This window comes from Girardinichthys multiradiatus, chromosome 18 (genome assembly GCF_021462225.1).
Source record: "Girardinichthys multiradiatus isolate DD_20200921_A chromosome 18, DD_fGirMul_XY1, whole genome shotgun sequence".
NCBI classification, from domain to species: Eukaryota; Metazoa; Chordata; class Actinopteri; order Cyprinodontiformes; family Goodeidae; genus Girardinichthys; species Girardinichthys multiradiatus.
Window position 1 is genome coordinate 26,491,848 of NC_061810.1, and position 14,028 is coordinate 26,505,875.

At 37.6% G+C, this 14,028-nt stretch overlaps 1 protein-coding gene across 3 annotated transcripts in view; it reads right to left on the minus strand.

Annotated features, from left to right (window-relative positions):
* Window positions 1-2,334: 2,334 nt before the first annotated feature.
* The window catches only part of limk1a (LIM domain kinase 1a), a 64,793-nt gene continuing 53,099 nt past the window's right edge, over window positions 2,335-14,028 (minus strand). For all 3 annotated transcript variants that reach the window (XM_047392534.1, XM_047392535.1, XM_047392536.1), the window contains 8 exons: window positions 13,861-13,947; window positions 10,648-10,779; window positions 10,446-10,505; window positions 10,177-10,242; window positions 9,642-9,810; window positions 9,457-9,512; window positions 7,507-7,664; window positions 2,335-5,800 (listed from right to left, as the gene is read on the minus strand). In XM_047392534.1, coding sequence (XP_047248490.1) covers window positions 5,632-5,800; window positions 7,507-7,664; window positions 9,457-9,512; window positions 9,642-9,810; window positions 10,177-10,242; window positions 10,446-10,505; window positions 10,648-10,779; window positions 13,861-13,947 — 897 coding nt within the window. In that variant the 3' untranslated portion in view covers window positions 2,335-5,631. The remainder of the gene's footprint in view (window positions 5,801-7,506; window positions 7,665-9,456; window positions 9,513-9,641; window positions 9,811-10,176; window positions 10,243-10,445; window positions 10,506-10,647; window positions 10,780-13,860; window positions 13,948-14,028) is intronic.

Genomic DNA, 14,028 nt, shown 5'->3' on the forward strand with positions numbered 1-14,028 from the left:
GAAAGCTCTTGGGGAAACTGCACTACCTCAATACCCCTCCTATGAATTATAGACGACGGAATACTGTAATGTGTAACCCGATATGGCAGTCCGTTGTTACATATAAACAAACCATAATCCTGTCTAAAGACTTATTTAAGATTCCTGCATGTTCGTTTTCTCTGTTCTCACGAGACATTATTGAAATTTGAAAACAACCTTCCTGCGTCTTAACTTAAGCATTTTTATTTTAAGATCACCACATTTAAAATTGTACTGGGAAAAACAAAATGTAAGAAATTTATTAACCCTGAGATCATTGGCTGTTCCTTGTGTTTACTTGTGCCACAATTTAATTAATAAATAAGTTGAGAATTAAATATTTCTATATCTGATGATTTAAATAAAAAAAACGTACATTACATACGCAAATAAATGCATCTATTTTTAATTTAATGTTTTATTGATTTATGAAATACAAAATTATTTGACGTTGAAGTATTAAACGTTGAAATCATACATTTACAATTGAATTTCTTAATATTTAAGCATATACAATTATTCATATTTATTCCATAGTCCTGTGTTGCATCACATCTTGAACCAATTAAAATGAAACGTTGTATCCAATAAGTCATAGTGACTGTTTTAATTATGATGTTGCACAGGAAATGTGGAGTAATAAAAAAAAAAAATAATAATATGGATCGCTTAATGAGATCTTATGAGAAAAGGAATTTAAGTTTTAATAATGACATTATTTTATTTATTGGAATTTTCATGAATTATTCAGACCATTATATTAATATAGACACATTATTGAGAAACTATTTTATTTATGTACTTATCAAATATAGTTTTATTTAAATGATCAAATGTATAAATATGTATACATGTTAATACCAATTAAAATACCTAAAAATATTTGTTAGTTTGGCACGTGAAGATATCTATAAATAATCCCTGTCTTGTGATCTATCCAGGATGTATTCCTGTCTTTTGCTCATTGACCACAACCCTACAAGTGTTAAGCAGGTACAGAAAGTTTAGTGATGAAATTCTTCCCAGTCAAAAAGAGAATTGTATATATCCAGTTTTTTTTTTTTTTTTTTCAATTAACAATTAAAATATCCCAAATCCCTTTCTTACTAAGACAGTTATGGCATTCTTACCCAATTCATTTGTGGTGACCTTGAAGCTTTGATATCTACAACAGTCTTACAAATTAATATTGATGACATTGTATCCTTCCTAAGAGAAATTTACATTTTAGAAATCTAGCACATAGTTACTCTGCTAATCGTAATTTTCAATGCAACAATTTTATGCCCAAATCCAAGCTATCTGAAGTACAACTTTAGTCTTGTAAAATCCTTACTTTCCACATACACAATGTCCATTCTAGATGGGAAGAACTGTCTATATCTGGAAATCAAAGAACTGTTGGGTTCTTCTCTGATACCTGCAGGAGATTGGCTTTTGAGGACTGGAGTTGAATACCCTTGTCATAAATGATGATTATTTCTGTAAAAAAACAACAGCAGAGACTGACATCTGCTGGTCGTTTTTCAAAACACCTCCCACAATTTTTTTTTAAAGCAGGAATGACACAAGCACTGCTTTTATCAGTCTGCATTGATCATCCACTTGGGCGGTTCCTCTTCAAACCCGGGTCTTCTACCAGAGGCCTGGAAGCATGGGGGTCCTACGAAGGATTTTAGCTGTTCCAAAGAGTGCACTTTTCTGGACTTAGTTGATGCAGAAGAGGTATGCAATATGCTGGATGGGAAGATTCAGCCTCAGGCGCATTAGAGTCAGGAGGAGCATCTGGAAGGGTGAAAGTTTTCAACCAGTCTGTGGTTAACAGTTAAGGATCTGAGACAGCACACCCATCACAACAGACAAACACGCAAGCCCTGTGTAATATTTGTACATCACATCATCCTTTAAGCAGATCTTCCTTGAGTTATTATTTCTCCTCCAGAAGACGGTTAATTTCTGCACATCTTTGGCTACACAATCTGCATCGTTGCTGTTCATTTTCATCCACCTCTGATCTCTGTTCACCTCTATCCACCTCAACTTTCAAAGTGGTTTCATTCATGTCTGCTATCTGACCAGTTAAATCATGTGAGACTGCTGCAGTGTTCCCCCCACTGGTAGATTTCGGTCTACAGCTATGGAGGTGATTGTAGCACCAGAATTCATAGATTTGGTGGTGGGACCCAATACCTTTGGGAATTTAGTGTATAACTTCTACATAAATGTGGAAATAAATAATGTGCTGCATATAGACCTCAGAAATGTACATTTGTTTATTTTGCAGAGAAAGAATGACAACGTCAAACATCTGGATTTAGGAAGCATCATTTTTATTTTCAGCTGTGACCAAAAAGAAAGACAAAAAACAGTAACCTCCTCAGAGTCCAGATATTCAGGATTAAAGTGCAGAACCGCTTTCACAGCTTGTGTAAAAAAAAAAAAAAAAAATAAGACAAAAAAGGAATATAATATTAAAATATCAAAACTGACAATGGAGTTCTGGAAAATATAAATAAGATACACAACAAGATGAAATCGTATACAAGATGGTATCAACTTTGATATTTAGTTCACTTGAATCAGGCTTGCACTTATGGTACATAAAAAAAAAAAAAACTAAACAGGAAATCAGTTCACGTTTTCGAGTCGTTGGCAAGGCTAGCTAACAACAAAGGCACAGCATTGTTCAGAGGTAACGATCCTTTGCAAAGAAGTGCTGCGGCGACATTCTCAGTGATCAACACATCCTTACTGACATCTAACATGCTCGACATGGCTCAGACAGGAATGGTGAAGAAAACATGAGACCACTCATGTATGTATGTCAGTAGAGTTGTATGTGGGGGCTTTTTTTCAAAGAGGGACACGTGTTCACATGCTCCTCCAGTCTTTCTGTTACTGGTGGGTACTTAGGAAGTGAAGAAATACTCCAGAAAACATTACGGCCCTGAGCCAAAAAGAGTTAAGGTGAGGAAGAGGTGAAGTTTAAGTGCTCAGCTATCAGAAAGAGTGATTGCAGCCTCTGTGGGCATCACAAGCAGTCAGAAACAGCACAAAACACCACTCACAAAGGACCAGTCTGTAGGCAGCAGGCAGAACTGGGTCATCACAGCCTCACAGTAGCAAAAACATGAACATTTTATCCCTTAGATGCAAATTAGCTAGCCATTTATACACCAAAGACTATATTGCATGGGATACATGATTTTAATTCAAATTGAGTTGCAACTAAATAATTAAAGAAGTTAAATTTGCTACTGAGAGGATGAACTTCCCAGATCCCTTTTTGTTTTTTTTTTTTACAGTTGAAAGGCTCTATCAGTGGTTTGCATTCATATATCAACCTGAACTGACATTATTCATTTTCCTTATCACAAGTAGCCCAAAAGAGAAAATTAAGAAAACAAGGCCTAGAGCGGGCATTTAGTGCAAACAAAAGTACTCAAATGTGTACACGAGTTTCAGTGGGTAGATATAAAAAAAAATGATTCTCATACTATCATTTTCTACTCAGTCCTGTTTTTCTTGTTTGACTTAATTTGTCTTTTAATCTTAGTTTTTTATTTTATTTAAAATAAAACACAATGTTTGGAGACCAAAGCAGCTTGGAGTAAAAGCATAAAAAGACCTGGACATTACATCACGCTGCAAACTTAAAGGAAACTAAAAGATTCGTAGAATAGAGACTGTTGTGTGTTAGAAGGTGCTGGAGAAATCTGATAGTGGTGATTATTTCGGAGGAGACAGACACATATATACACAGTGATATTTACAGTACATCGAGCTTTTACATGTAAACATACAGTGGGGTTGATCCTTGGGAGGAGAGACGGGAATATGGACTAATGCGAGAATGGATTGTACATTATTATTCCAGTATTGTGAATAGAGATTATCAGAATGCGTACGGTGCCTTCCAAACACATGTAGACCCCTTAAACTTTTTTATATTTTGTCAAATTACAAACACAAACCTAAATTTTGATTTTTTTTGTGATAGACCAACACAAAGTAGAGCAATACTTGTTAAGTGGAATAACAAGGAAATATGATTTCCTTTTTGGAGGAAAACTAACACTGCACATTACACTACAGGGTTCACCTTCCAGCAGGATAATCTCCCTACACATACAGCCAGAGCTACAATGGAATGAATTAGATCAAAGCATTTTCATGCGTTACAATGGTTCAGTCAAAGTCCAAACCTAAATCCAACTGAGAATCTGTGGCAAGATTTGAAAATTGATGATAACAGATGCTTGGCATCCAATGTGACTGAGCTTGAGCTATCGTGCAAAGAAGAATGGGTAAAAATCTCTGTACATGTGCAAAGCTGGTAGAGACATACAGTATTGGTCAATCTGTTAAAATCCCAACAAAATATATTTAAGTTTGTGGGTGTAACATGACAAATTGTACAAAAAAGTTTAAAGTATAAATACCTATCAAGGCACTGTAGCTTCAGGGTTTGCAAAGTTGCAACTACATTCGATTTGATTGCAGAAGGTTCGAATAGTAACTTAATACCTTTATCAGAATTAGCTCTCAGATAACTTTTTTTTCAGCTGAGGTTTTTAGGTGTTTATAGAGGGTCTCAAAGCCTTCCACCTGACACAGTGGGGACAACACAGATGATAAATAAGAAAAAAAAAAATTGCTGTGCCTTTTTAACTGCTCCACTCTCCATTTAACTGGTCAGCCAATAAAAATATGGCGATGTAACATACGTATATAAAATATGTCTGTACATTTTAAATATTTAAAACATTTACAAAGTTGCCGGTTATGTACACATAATGTGTTTGAGTGTTAATATAAATGGCATACACTAAGAACTGAGAGAAAACGTACCAAATTTAGGATGTGAACCTTACTATAAATTTAGTGCTACAGAATACACAGTAGAGATGGGCAGCTCCAAGTGTAGATTAGTGGTTCATGACTGAATGGGGTCAGAGGGGCACAATGAAGCAGGATTTGACCTAGCAGCATTATTTACAGTCATGCATTTGTCAATTAGATACTTAAAGCTCGAAAGGTTTCACTTCATTTGTACAAGCAGGTCTATTAACTGTTCTTCGGATAAGGGGAAGGAGGGGGTTGCATTTTATTTGCATTTCTCAGTTCAGTTTCGAGATCCAAAGCCAAAAGAAAACCAAACACAATGTTCTCAGACACAAAGTGCACAATGCACCCCTGCAGAGAACTGAAGTGATGTGGCTGAAGGTTTGCTGCTATATTTTGTAAGTAAAATTACACACTACAGTAAGCACAGTAAGTATTCTGGTGTGACCACTTTTGCTGAATCTGAATGAATAAATCGCAGTTTAAAATTTTTTTACTGATTGCGTATGGCATGATTTACTTTAGCTACAGATACAGCTGAAGTGAGTGTGCGTGTGTGTGCATCACACACTGGTGGCTTTTTAGATTCATATTTTCCCCCTGAGTCTATTCATTCTGGCCTGAGCCAGATGAAACCAACATCCTCTCCTTCAGTCATGAAGGAATATTAAGAAGTCTCCTCCAGCAGGGTTCTGCCACCCAAGGCGGGTGGGTCACGGCCTCCTAAGGAGCCAACTCCAACCTTGCCACACCTCTTGAGGTGCTCTACTCTGGTTGCTCAGGATGAGTGTGCAGGCCGTTCTCAGGACGCGGTATGCTGTGGCGCTTCCAAAAGGCCTTGTGCAACTGGTCCAGTTCTGACATCAGTGGTAGGCCAATCTCCAAGTGCATCTTTAGGTTCTCTAGCCACTCCTCCAGTTTGGAGAATGCAGGTCTGTGGAGTTCAAAGTGCACATAGAAAAATCACCTTTTCATTCATAACCAAAAGCTCTTCTTACCCAAGAACAAAGTAAAACTTGAATTTTCTATCTTCAGATTTATGTATCCATCCAGATAGTTTTAGTAACATCTACAGCTGTAGATGTAATGACTTAAAGACAAAATATTATATTTAAGATATAAAAAACTAAAAATCACATAAGGATAAAACATAAATAAATCCCAAGCTTTTATATTGTGTTACAAAGCAAATAAGTACATTAAAAAAAAGCAACTTTCTGACACAAAAAGAGCCTTTGGAACCATGCCTCTCTACAACAGAAAACATTATTATACATTGATGATGACAAATGTCTGGAAACACAAGATGCTCTATTGCTATAAGCAGAAAACTACTTTCTTCATAAAAAAAAAAAAGTCCTTTCTAATGGGAATATATTGAATGGACGTGTGACCTCTTATTGGGGAGACATAGAAATGATGGAGTGAGAACTCTTACTTTTCCCAAAGATCCGTTTACAGGAAAAGTGAATCGGTGCAGACGACAGATTTTTCCTAAGCTACCTGAAATAGTCGTTGATCAAAACACCTTTTCCCATAGGATACTCAAACATTACAAATTTGGACTTCAAGGTAAGGAACAATTCAAGGCTAAAGGGTCAACAAAAAGCTCTAACAGAGTCAGCAGTAAGATCATCGAGGCGACTTTGGGTTTTGTTTGTGAGCATAAAGTTTCAAGTAAAAACGTGTTTGATCAGTCTTCTGTCAGTACAAAATGTCTGTTGGTTTCTCAAAGTCACTTTACTAAATTAAATCAATTATTCCTGCATGTTAGCCTATGATAACCTGTGATAATTAGCTACAGTTGTAACTTGTATTTGTTCTGTGTCTGAATGAAAAATTATACAGGAGCATTTTAACCTCTCCATCTTTCCTTTACGTGCCACCATAGGAGTAGCATCAGCTCGAAATGACTTTTTCAGACCCAAAGAACATTTTGTTGTAAGAAAAGTAACTGTAGAGGGACTTATAGTTTAAATGGTGTGACAGACTGTGACAAATCTGAACAATGTCTAGAGGGCCACATAACTGTAGTGCAGTTAAACCCTTGCATGGAGTGACTATGTGTAGAAGAGATTTTCAGCTGCTTCCATTCACTACCGTTATGTTTTACACCATCTAATGTAGACTATTCTGATGTCACAGTTGTTGGGGGTAAAGGGAGTGCTGACACTGGTATGCATCAGGGTAATAATGCTGGTCAGAAATGATAACTTAAATTATCCCAGAATTTCAGTTAATGTAATTACAATTTTTGCAGTTAACTGCAATCAGTCGTTCTTCTTTTTGGTGTTTTGCAGGTATAGATAGATCTCTAACCTGCTGCACTCCGCTACATTTGGTTTAACTTTCTCCTCCTCATCACTAAACAAATCTTCATTCTATAAACTCAAGGTCAAACCTGAGACTTTGCTTATAACTCTTTTGATCTTGGATGTCCACTGTGTAATGCTTTCTTTTTCTCTCTGCTGTTGGTCTTCGAAATGAACATAACCTTTAGGAACACATTTGACAAGGTTGTAAAAATAGAGGAAAATATTTTCCATTAAAATCAAAAACTCAGTGAATGAAAGGGTTTAATACCGGATGAAATGCAACTTTAAGTATAATGTCAGTGCAAGTTTCTTTGGAGATTCTGACCTTTTGTCTGCATCGAGGTCACAGCACAGAGCAGCAATAGGAAAGAAAGCAGGGGGACAATTGGGGGGATAGTAGTGCTCCAGGAAGCCAGAGATGTTCAGTCCAAAGTCCATCGCCCTGGGGAGGTAATCTGGATCTGCATTCACTCGGCCAATGATCTGCAGATGGCAAAACAGGAAAAAAAAGAGTGAAAAAATGTGAGGACGGAAGTGTTTGAAGCCCTTCTAATGGAAACAAGTAAATACTTCCAAAATGAAGTAGATTGCTCCCACCAGACCACAACTATCAGCCTGTCAGTACCCACATGAGGATGGCTTTGCTCTTCTGCTCACTAATCCCACTCATGGTCGCTGGATCATGCTGCCCATCTGGAGAAGTCATAGTCTGGGGCCTCTGACTGACTTAACTAAACTCACGAGCCAAAATTATGAGTATGACGATGGTATGCGTCCAGGCTTCAATCTAACAACTCAGCAGGGCTGCTGGAAAAATATATAACCCTTTAAAGATGTTGAAATTTGGCAGAGTGAAACTATTCCCTCATAACATGAAATGGATATTGTATTTATTGAGTTTGAAATGTTGACAAAATCCATAAAAAGCTGTCAAAACAGCAGATTTTCAGACAATATAGACGCATAAGAATGAGAAAATGATCACTCAAATGTTCTGCTAGGACTAACATTTTGCAAACTTTAAAGTTGGACACCAACTAAAATGAGGGTAACCAAATGCAGCGTGGTAACCCTCAGTGTGCTGGTACCACCTCTAATTACTGCATCCAGGGACAACCCTTCCTGCCCAAAAAGGAAGGAATGATTTTCAGTTGTCCTAAGGCAGCGGTGGACCACAGCTCCTGGTAGGTTAGACATTCTGAGGCAAAATAACTTTTTATTTTTAAAGAGACTGAAAAAGTCAGACAAACAAAGCAGGACTCAGTCTGAGCTACCAGCCACTGGACTGACTATTAAAATGCATCCATCACATCTCCTTATATCTGCAGGGTAGGGCTCCAGTTTGTTTTAAAGCCTCAATTTGAGACATTTTGGTAAATGTGCCTTAAAAGAAGGAAATGTATTATAGCGCCCACAGCTTTGTTGATCTAACAAATCTGTTTTCTAATACAAAAGAGTTTTTTATACTTTATAATGTTCACAGGGAAAGAGAGACTGTATTGGCTGCTGCAGCATCCGGTCTGTCTGTCATGTGACCTGGCTTTGTTCGCCAGACAATTATGTGTGTGAAGCTTATATCTGCGAAGAGAGCAGCTGAAACACTAGTGATCAAAATGTATGACATTACAAGCAAACTTGATGTTTATGAGGCAGGAGAACAACTTTTTTTCTGCAAATTTTGATTACCAATGATTAACAGTAACTGTATTTAAATATGTTGTAAGATGAATTATCAACAAGTTAGATCAAATTAGAGAGCATGGCCATGGTAGCATTAGCCTAGAACTTTAGCAAACCACTCTGCATCATCGTTAGCAGGACCAGGATGGTTTATTGAAAACGTTAGATGTTCATGTTATCTTTTAAATTTAAAGCTGTCCTGCAGAAACTTCTGTTGGGACAAAATAACTGTCACTGTCAGCCTCCAGAACCTCACTGGTTGGTTAATACGCTCAACCACTGCGGCACGCCCCCCAATGATTTATTGAAGTATTTGGCATCAGTAAATGCCATATAAATGGTTGATCAGGTCCAAAAAATTCTGATCTAGTAATACTTGCTGGAGCCAATACAGTACAGTCATATGATCTGTAGCTGAATGCATATTGGTCCCTGTCTCTGTAATGTACAATGCTACTGATAGTTGGCAGGGATGGTGTCTTTATCCCAAAAATGCTAATGACATCATTGATGCTTAGGTTTATTAGTGAAACAATAGCTTTTTGGAGCAATGCATATTAGTTCATAACTTTATACAGACTAAACAGTAACTTACCTCGCAGAGCATGATACCAAAGGAAAAGATGTCCACTCTCTCATCATAGCTTTTCCCTAAACAGGGCATAAAATAAAGTTGGTATGTTAATTATTAGCAAAAATTAGGAAGAAAAAGTAAATAAAAAGTCATGACTATTTAGATAACTTGCAAAGACAAACCACATATACTCCTGTATATCATACCATGAATCATCTCAGGAGCCATCCAATAGGGATTTCCCACCACCGTGTACCTCTTCCTGCGGTCAGGCTTCTTAAGCCCTGACAGATTTCCTTGCGTCAGCTTATTTTCACATTTATCATCCACCATGAGCCGAGCCAGGCCAAAGTCTGCCACCACCACAGTGTTGTCCTAAATAAGCAGATATCCCACAAAGTGCTATTAATAAGTGAGATAGCTCAGATCTAAGCTTAAAAGTATCATGTTTTTAGCTGGGGGATTGTTTTTCTTTTGTTTTAAGCTTTAAACTAAAGGTTTTTAATATTTTTTTTCCTTGACACTTGTGCAGCACAGACAGATTTGTTGGATGTATAAAGCTTTCTTCTCTTAGGTCATGCAGGATAAATATTCATATTTTAAATTACTTGCATTTTGAAGAAAAAAATATTTTATGTATCAAAAACAGTATGGAAAGAGATCAGTGCACAAAAGTCAAGATATACCCTAAATATAAAGGCGTGTAAGCTCAAATGTGTGAATAGAGCAAGAGTTCATTACCTCTCGAACTAGACAGTTGTGTGAGTTCAGGTCCCGGTGGATTATGTTCCTTGAATGCAGATATGCCTGAGTGAAAAAACAGGGGTAAGTAAAAATTAAAATGTTTGCATTATTTTGGGTAATGAAAAGTAGGGTAGTAAATTTAAGTTGCATTTACACGAGGCTTGTAGCTCTCTAAGGTAGCCACTAGAGGGAGGCAGCAGTGGTTCTAGCACTTCCTGCTGCTGCTGTTAAAATCCGATTTTCAGGCTTTTCAGTTTTAAACTCACCATTCCAGCAGCAATGTCCTTAGCGAAACTGACCCTCTGGTTCCAGGGATAGTTGCTGTCCTGCAAAAATAGAAATTGCACTTAAATTTTAGGTTTCAGAGACAAAACTGTACATAAAAAAAGAACTACACGGGGACCTAAGGGTTAAACCAGATCATTTCATTATAACTCAGTTAGCATGGCGCATACATATAATGCTTACCATCTTCTTGATTATTTCCCTCAAGGTTCCTGCCTTTATGTACTCTGCAATGAAGTTGAGTCTCTTGTCTTTGTAGAGGACTCCAATGAACTTAAGAACGTTGGGGTGATCCAGGCAGCGCATCACCTTCACCTAAAGACAGATTTACAGTGTCACGTCATCTACGAAGTCAAACCACGAAACTATGAAGGTAAAAGCAAAACTAAACAATAACATTGGCCTAAATGACTTTATATAAAGTTTCATGGTATGATCAACATCATAAACAAAAGGCAAGCTAAGATTTGTTTACAATAAACACTTACTTTGATTTATTTAAATCAGATTTATTCCAAATATTAACTGATATAAGATGCTCCAAATGGTGCCACAACCACAACCTTCCCAGACTGGAGGTTGTAACTGTAGGAGAAGTTGGGGCTACTATTACACCCAAACATTTGTCTTTCTGCAGCAAGCAAGATTAGAAGAGACTTGGGACAAATTACAAAGCAAACACTTACTAGAAGCTACAGCCATACACATAAATGCACAGTATCAAAGAAACACTGGCAAGTAGATGTTTGAAATTTCAATACCGAGGATGAAACAGTAACAAGATGGATAGATTAAGACCTCAGGGAGTCTGCGCTCTGTTTTATCATGGTTTTCCAAGGTGGGACTGGTGTAACTTGATTATGCTTTGGACTCTTGGAGGTCTGCTTGCAATTTAAATCAACACTCTTGGCACTGACAAGTGTTAACACTGTTTAAACCTTTCACATTTTGTCAAGTTGCAACCACAAACTTCAATGCATTTTATTGGGAATTTATGTGAGAAGTGCATAGCTGTGAAGTGGAAGGGGAATTATACATAGTTTTCAAAATATTTTACAAATAAAAATCCATAAATTGTGTTTTACATATGTATTTAATGTATGTTCCAAAAAGGATTGTTTGTCAGATTAAGAGTATTTTTTGAGCACTTATAAAACATACCTTTCAAAAAAGCCAACATTTCTGTGTTAAAAATATATTTTTTTATTGGTCTGATGTAATATTCTAATCTTAAATGTTGTATTTTAAATAGGCTGTAAGCAAAAGCATAATTAACAGAAATAAAGGCTTAAAACATCAGTGTGCAGTTAATCTATAATGTGTTTCATTTAATCAGCTAAATTACTGAAATAAGTGAACCTTTCAACAATATTCTAATTTACTGAATGGATCTGTACACTGTGAGATTACAGTCTGAGGCATTCAGCATTGTGTGGGAGAGAAATGATTCATAATTTATGGGAGAAGAGAATTTCAGCACACCCCATCCTCAACTTTGTGACAGGTTATGAAATGCATTAGTTATTCTCTTAAATTCCACGTTGTTGCACAACAGATGCTGGTTTTGACTAGCTTCTGGTGACACATATGGTCCTTCTCAAAATGTTAGCATATTGTGATAAAGTTAATTATTTTCCATAATGTCATGATAAAAATTTAACATTCATATATTTTAGATTCATTGCACACTAACTGAAATATTTCAGGTCTTTTATTGTCTTAATATGGATGATTTTGGCATACAGCTCATGAAAACCCAAAATTCCTATCTCACAAAATTAGCATATTTCATCCGACCAATAAAAGAAAAGTGTTTTTAATACAAAAAACGTCAACCTTCAAATAATCATGTACAGTTATGCACTCAATACTTGGTCAGGAATCCTTTTGCAGAAATGACTGCTTCAATGCGGCGTGGCATGGAGGCAATCAGCCTGTGGCACTGCTGAGGTCTTATGGAGGCCCAGGATGCTTCGATACCGGCCTTTAGCTCATCCAGAGTGTTGGGTCTTGAGTCTCTCAACGTTCTCTTCACAATATCCCACAGATTCTCTATGGGGTTCAGGTCAGGAGAGTTGGCAGGCCAATTGAGCACAGTGATACCATGGTCAGTAAACCATTTACCAGTGGTTTTGGCACTGTGAGCAGGTGCCAGGTCGTGTTGAAAAATGAAATCTTCATCTCCATAAAGCTTTTCAGCAGATGGAAGCATGAAGTGCTCCAAAATCTCCTGATAGCTAGCTGCATTGACCCTGCCCTTGATAAAACACAGTGGACCAACACCAGCAGCTGACACGGCACCCCAGACCATCACTGACTGTGGGTACTTGACACTGGACTTCTGGCATTTTGGCATTTCCTTCTCCCCAGTCTTCCTCCAGACTCTGGCACCTTGATTTCCGAATGACATGCAGAATTTGCTTTCATCCGAAAAAAGTACTTTGGACCATTGAGCAACAGTCCAGTGCTGCTTCTCTGTAGCCCAGGTCAGGCACTTCTGCCGCTGTTTCTGGTTAAAAAGTGGCTTGACCTGGGGAATGCGGCACCTGTAGCCCATTTCCTGCACACGCCTGTGCACGGTGGCTCTGGATGTTTCTACTCCAGACTCAGTCCACTGCTTCCACAGGTCCCCCAAGGTCTGGAATCGGCCCTTCTCCACAATCTTCCTCAGGGTCCGGTCACCTCTTCTCATTGTGCAGCGTTTTCTGCCACACTTTTTCCTTCCCACAGACTTCCCACTGAGGTGCCTTGATACAGCACTCTGGGAACAGCCTATTCGTTCAGAAATTTCTTTTTGTGTCTTACCCTCTTGCTTGAGGGTGTCAATAGTGGCCTTCTGGACAGCAGTCAGGTCGGCAGTCTTACCCATGATTGGGGTTTTGAGTGATGAACCAGGCTGGGAGTTTTAAAGGCCTCAGGAATCTTTTGCAGGTGTTTAGAGTTAACTTGTTGATTCAGATGATTAGGTTCATAGCTCGTTTAGAGACCCTTTTAATGATATGCTAATTTTGTGAGATAGTAATTTTGGGTTTTCATGAGCTGTATGCCAAAATCATCCGTATTAAGACAATAAAAGACCTGAAATATTTCAGTTAGTGTGCAATGAATCTAAAATATATGAATGTTAAATTTTCATCATGACATTATGGAAAATAATGAACTTTATCACAATATGCTAATAGTTTGAGAAGGACCTGTATGGTAACTTCCTAACATAACCAGCACAGCTGGCTGATGACTCTCTCCTAAACATTAGCAGTTTACTTCAGAAACATGCAAGAACCAGTGGTATGATGTTGCAAAAGTTGCGCAGAAAGTTTTTGGGAATACACTAATAATTCTAGATTAACACCTCTGAAAATAAGACTGTAAACTGCCAGGAGCATCTGTGCTCACCTCTTTCAGGAATGTTCTCTGCGTCTCGTCGTCAAAACGAATCAACTCCTTCATCACCATCACCTCCCCTGTTTCTTTGTGGGTCACCTACAACATGACACAATCATGTAGAGATAGATATGAGCAACAAGCTGGGAGAGTATTATGATGCAGCATCAACCGTAGAGT